Genomic DNA, 7,015 nt, shown 5'->3' with positions numbered 1-7,015 from the left:
TATATATATACCTCACACTAACCGTCATGTATTCGTATCATAAATTCAAAAATGAGCAAAACGAGTTCAACTTTCCTATACGCATGGAGAAAAGTAAATCAAGTATGAATTCCAGTTAAATTGCTAAACAGTTGTACTGTACTGTAATGAAATTTCTGGTATAAAAAAAGCCATCATTCATTTATTTCTGATACTAAAAACCCAGATATATGGTATTTAAACAATTCATTTGGTAACTTCCTTTTCATATAGAATTCATATTGTTTATATAATTCATATAGTTCATACTTGGTTTTCCGGAAATTCTGTTTTTCAAAATTATGTTTTTCATTACCACACATTTAGTAAAAAATTTCAAACAAGAAGAAGCGCACTCCTTTGCCTTAAAATAGATTTTTCAGTATTGACAAGTGACATAAGACAACAACAATTACAGTATAGAAATTCTTCACTTTGTTGCATTTGAGTAGCAGAAATATCTGGATTTATGTAAATGGTGCTAGCTATTGGCTTAAAGAATTATCTACCGTGTTCAAACCTAATATTTGAACAGTCCCAATTCGATAATTTATTTATTAAAGCCTCCTGTTTATTTAAAAAATTTGTTTATTGCTATCTAAATGAAGGAAAGAAAAAGAAAAATATTCTAATAAAAGGAAAAGAGATTCTAAGGAAGGGAAAGGAATTCTAACAAAAAGTGGAAGGATTTTGAGATAAATAGCATTCCCGAATGGCCGCGCCACGAGGTCTTTGCTCAGTCCCGGCTTTTTATAGAACAGGACTCTCTTGTCGCGTACTTACACAGATTCAAGCTGGCTTCCGATCCATATTGCTCTATATGTCGAGGCCACTTTGTAATTCATGGCCACCATTTTCTCTTTTGCAGTGCTCTCAGTGGAGCAAATATCGCTGACCGATACTGGGAAGCAAGGTGTAGAATGAGTCTCTTTTAAATTTTTATATCCTTGTTCTCTTGAGTTGTGCTATTTTAAACCTACGTCAATCTCCTCTGACATTATAAATAATAAAAATATGCTCCAGAATGAATTTAAGTGCTTGACCCTATCTATTAAATGAGCAAAACTGGTGATAAAATTGTTCAACATATACATAAATACTAATCTTTTTCAATTAAGCTAAAAGTATCTTTACCTTTGAATTTCTTTAATGTAATATGCGTAATAATTTTAACTGTTAGTTTTTTAAAATACATAGATATTTATGAAATGTAATTTTTTGCAGCTTCATTTAATATTATGCATTCGGTATCACATTCTATACTGCCATATGTACTAAGAGATGTTAACTTTTCTCGCTATCTACCTTAAGAAATTCTTTTAGAGTTCAGAGGAGCATCTATTTATGCCTTTAGAATATTAAGTAAGTAGCCATCTTATTTATGCTTTAGTCACGTGTTTCTATAAATATTAAAAAAGATAATTGTCTTCTTACATTTCATGTAAGCTCACCGGACAAAAATTAGTCACCCTAGTGAACAAGCACCGATGAATCGTTAAGTTTCGTTAGATGACGCAGTGGTCAAGTGACGTGCTCAACTGTGTACGCACTGCTTCAACGTGATCAAATGCAAGTCGATATCACTGAGATATTTTTGTTTGAAGCGGAAATTGTGTGTAAATATGGGTAAGTGTAAGGATATGATAGAGTGGCAAAAAGGGGCAGTTGTGTTTGGCCGTGCCCATGGTCATACGGTGAATGAAGTTGTTGGATTTGTTGGTGTTTCGATGCGGGCTGTTTAACATTTCTACAAGCAGTGGTATAATATACGTGGTCACGAAAGACGACGTCAGAATTGTGGTCGGAAAAAGATCCTGCATGAAACGGATCGGAGACGCGTTTCACGAGTTGTCAATCAAAGTCGCTACCAAACCCGACAGGAATTGCGTCAGTTAGTAAATGCAGGTCCGTCCCAACCTGTTAGTGAGGGAACATTGCAACGGGAGCTGCATGCAATGAACATTTGGAGTCGAACACCTCGTAAGAGGCCATTCCTCACACAGACGCATAAAGCTGTGCGGCTGTAGTGGGCTAGAGATCAGAGAACGTGGGCAGCTGCGGACTGACGGAATGTAATATGGTCTGAAGAATCTCATTTTTGCCTTTATTCAAATGACGCACGTCGTCGAGTGTACCGAAGATCAGGTGAAGCATTTCATCCTGACTGTGTGTAAGGTCAGGTTCAAGCCGGAAGTAGGTTTGTCATGTTTTGGGGATGTTTTTCTTATTATGGATTGGGCCTCCTCACTGAGGTGGCCTCTAACATGAACCAACATGTTTTTTTAACATTCTAGATGATCAGGTGTAGCCTTTCAGTCAACATCTTCATGAAGAGTATGTTGTCGATATTCCTATTTTTCAAGATGACAACAGCAAAGTTCATCGGGCTGGAAGAATATGTGACTGGCTTTATGAACACTTAGGCACTCAATTACATCTCGACTGGCATGCAAAATCACCTGACTTGAACTCCATTAAAAATTTGTGGTACATGTTGGAACAACGGGTAAAACGCCGAAATCAGCATCCTCGCTAATTGGTGGATTTGTGCAATCAAATCCTCAGTGCGTGGCTTACACTGGATTCGATGCACCTGCAAAATCTTGTGGACTCACTTTCGAACCAAATATAGGCAAATATCAAATCCAGAGACTGCGTTACACGTTGTTGAATGATGTTTTTCATGATTTCTCTAAGGGTGACTAATTTTTTGTCCGGTGTGCTTTTTTTAAGCAAACAGAAGCACCGTTTGATATAGCTGTTAGGAAACAACAAAGGTTCATAGATATTTTATTAGCTTCAGTATAAAATTAATTAAGTTACAACTTCATGTAGGAGGACCATGGGTCAGAACTCCCTTACTTTCAAGCTAACGGTGACGTGATTTTGGGTTCAAAAGTCCTGTACGAAGTCTAGTTTATCCCAATGCTTGATTCGGAATTTCTCGTGTCTTCTGGGCTGGGTTCAAATTTATAAGACTACTGAGGCTATTCAACGTCGGTAATAAAATGAGAGAGAAAAAGTCGTCACTTGGAATCTTTTTCAATTATATTTCGCAATTAATGGAAATTTCGAATTACATTAGTCATAATCTTTGAGCATATATCAAGAGGAACTTCTTGCCGCCAAATCTGGAAAGAAATCACTGAAAAGTTACGCTTTCTTGACATAATCCATTGCGTGACTTAATATATTTTCAGAAATTAATGCGAGAAGCTTCATCAACCCTGATTAAAATCATTACTTTTTATTTTAGGTGATATTCTTAGTGAAAAGGCAACACCCCAGATCTTCCACAATGGTTTATGAAGTTGTTGAAAGAACAGAACCTACAACGATGAAGTCAAATTCCTCGAAAATCAAAATGAGCAAATTCCGAATGGTCAAAAACATCATAGTTGTTTGCATTGGTGTTTTCATATTATTTCTATCATACACTGGAGTTCAATTTTTACAAAGCACAATTAACAAACAGGAAGGAATTGGAGTTGCCTCACAGGCCATAATATTAGCAGTTACCTCAATATGTTCTCTCCTTATACCAGAATATTTCATAAAGAGATTTGGTAGCAAAACCATATTTTCTGTGTCCATAATATTGTACATACCATACATTTTAGCAAACTTTTACCCACACTGGGAAGTATTGATACCAACATCAATTCTAAACGGCATTGGTGTCTCCTTGTTATGGAGTTCATCGGCAACTTATTTAAATGATCTATCCATAATGTTGGCAGAATGCATGTATTCTGAGGAAGACTTGGAAAAAGAATTACCTAAGCTGTTGCCAAATTTTGATTCAATAATCGGAGTATTAGCAGACGATATTGAAGACGATGATGCGTGTAGTGAGAACGACTGCGCATTGCCAGCGGCTTTTGTGTATATAACTGGTCGTAAAAGAACGTATTCTGACGTTAACGTAGCCAATATTAGACGACAAAGTGCGCTTACCCTATCTCTGCGGAGGAATTCTTTTACCAACGAAGAGCAGTTGACAGCTCGCCGTTCCAGTGCAATACCCATAATGAAAATAAATTCTGTTCACAAAGACCAGAGATATTCTTTTACACAAAGGCAATCTTTAGATGAAAATAGGCAGGCTGCAGAGATATCAACTTTCGAACAAAGCTTAGATTTCGATGAAAAAAAGAAAGCAAAGAGTGATGTGAATGTTACTTTTAAGGAAATGGAATTGAAAGATAGCTCTGATGATAACATTCACGATACCAATACAAAAGATATTAAGAATGTCGACGCTAAGAAGGATCCAGATTTAGCTTTAGCATGTAAAAAAATATATATAGAAGCTATTACTTCTCGAGTATTTGGTATTTTTGGCATGGCGTTTCTATCTACCATTTTTTGGAGCAACTTGATATCATTCTTCATTATTGGGGGATATGATTTTATTGACGATAGCTACAATTTTACTTGCAATTGCGGTACCAAGTTTTGCCAAGGAGGACTGATATGCATAAATGAAACACTAGCAGATTTGGAGGATGAAAAAAGATATATATACTTTTCTGTTTGTACTTTGCTGGCTGTCATTTCATTTATATTCGTATTCTTCCTTCTAGACAACTTAGACGCTAAGAGAACAAATATACGTTTTTCGTTGCAACGATTATTAGCTACTTATGAATTTTCAAAGAATATCGATTCAGCACTTTTGATACTATGCACTTTAAATACTGGAATGTCTACTGGATTCTTCCTCGGAGATTTTACACAGGTAAGTAGTAATAATTTTACAATAATTCTTATTTATTTTCAGTGATTTGTCTTAATTCCGTATTTTAATAAATTTTAATCCGGAAATTTATGGTGCCTTGTTCGCTCTTACATTCAGGTGCAATCTAACAAAAAAGCAATCAGAATACATATTTATTTTTATCACCTAACTTTGCTTTGTTGTCATTATTAAAACATAGAACTTATTAATTTATTTTGAGTATTTTTAGAGTAAAATGTATAATTTAGATTCAAGTAATTTCAAATATTCCACATTCTGAATCCGGCTCGACCTGTGCTGACTTAAAATATCTCTCAGTGATAGACAGATCATGGGTTACAGTCTCCCTGCCGTCAAGCTAACCAGGGGGACGTTTTTGTGGTTTTCCTCTCCATGTCACGCAAATGAGGATTAGTTCCACCAAAAAGACCTCCACGAAGACGAATTTCTCTCAAAACTTGATCTAGGACTTCCCTTGTCTTCTGGATTGGGTTCAAAGTTACAAGCTATGGAGTTGAACATTAGTAGTCGTAAACCCAATGTAGGGTAGGCTGTTCAACGACGGTTATAAAATAAAATAAGGAACTGAAAAATGCTCATATTTGCTCACTTTTAAAACAATTACCTATAAAAATCTTTCTAAGTGGAAATTTCGGAGTTAAAAATACCAATTATTCAACAGAGAAATGAATTAAACATATGATAATTCAAAACTTCTTTTATCTTGAACAACTTGTAATTTAGCCTTTTTATATTGAGCAATTAAATTTTAAATTAATGAAAATAAAGGAATTAAAATTCGATAAGAGTTCAAAAATTACATGTTCTGATCCATTTTGTTCCACTATAGGAGCCAGGAATTCGGGGGGGGGGGAACGTTAAAATTAATTTTAACAGTTTTAATAATTTGATTAAGCTGTTTCGCTGTTAAAAGTATGCATTGTACAATATCATAACTCGATAATAACTTTTTTTAAATTACTTAAAATTAGAATATGAAAATATTTAAACTTTTAACAAACGAAGAACTAGATATATGAGAAATTTAAAAATCTTTGAACAAAAGCGTGACAAATTTAAGGGCAGCGGTTGTTGGATATTGGAATTTAAAAACGAAAAGCAAAATACACTATCGATTTATTTATTTTAAAATTCAGTGTTATTTTGAATCATTCGAATCGTAAATATGTGCTAATAATTTATGACATTAATTTTGATACACTAAATTTAAATTCTCATATTAGAAATTACTTAGATCAATTAACTGAAAATAGATTTATTCCACTAGCATCCGATATAACTTGAAATGCAGCTGGAATGTGTGTTGATGACGCATTTATTCGTAACTGTTCATTCTCGATAAACTGCTCAGTTAATAAATAGTTTAACTGAATACTTCTCAATAAGGAAGGTTATATATATATATTACAAGTTTAAACATAGAATGAGAATAAGTATGAGCATCACTATAAAAAAAGCTATCAAGCGCATAATGCTAGGTGTTGTTGTCTAACAAACAAGTAATTTTGATAACAGGAAGGAAAACAAGTAAAAAAAAATAGTGCGTGGAGTCCCTCCGCGCGGAAGAAGTAAAACTTCGTAATGTGGAAATGAAAATAGGAAGGGGTAGAAAATTGATTTTTAGTGAAATCATATTGTTTCTTTAAGATAAACTTTATTAACAATGCTTACAATTCACAATTGATCGCATCTTTTAATTATCATTTTCGAGTGGAGAAATATCCAAATCTATAACATTTACAATGGGATTATGATAACTAAAGTAAGATACGAAATGTTTGAGTTCTATTTCTTCAATATTTCTTGCAAAAACTGCATCAATGGTAGTTACCCCTTTGGTTGTTGGATCATTCCTACCATTTATCATTTCCAATCCAAATTTGTCTTTAAGGAAGGTCAATAATGTTTCAGCTTCAGGTAACGAGAAATTCACATTAAAATCTCCTGCAAGGATCACAGACCATCTCACAATAATTAATTTCTTCACCAGTAACGTCTGCCAGAGCTTGTGGATCTGCAATGGATAGTGGCAAAAACGATTTTGCAATAAATAATTTAATATCCCTCATGGCTGCATTCGAAATGGCAATTAGAGAAGAGAAAACCTAACAATCAATTGATATTCACAAAATACGTACCTTGACATAACCTTAAATCCGTCGCATTGTCCGTTGGATTGTTTTCACTCATTTTTTACAATTGTTATCCACTAAATTTGAAAATAAAAAATACTAC

At 34.2% G+C, this 7,015-nt stretch overlaps 1 protein-coding gene across 1 annotated transcript in view; it reads left to right on the top strand.

The window, feature by feature from the left end:
* Positions 1-7,015, top strand: part of LOC107456027 (protein unc-93 homolog A-like) — a gene marked incomplete in the record, with an annotated part of 16,211 nt that overhangs the window by 4,986 nt on the left and 4,210 nt on the right. Inside the window, 1 exon segment of the mRNA XM_071181395.1 lies at positions 3,275-4,759. Within this exon segment, the coding sequence (XP_071037496.1) occupies positions 3,275-4,759 (1,485 nt within the window).

Source organism: Parasteatoda tepidariorum, chromosome 5, assembly GCF_043381705.1.
Source record: "Parasteatoda tepidariorum isolate YZ-2023 chromosome 5, CAS_Ptep_4.0, whole genome shotgun sequence".
Classification (NCBI taxonomy): domain Eukaryota; kingdom Metazoa; phylum Arthropoda; class Arachnida; order Araneae; family Theridiidae; genus Parasteatoda; species Parasteatoda tepidariorum.
This window is presented reverse-complemented; position numbering and strand designations above follow the sequence as displayed.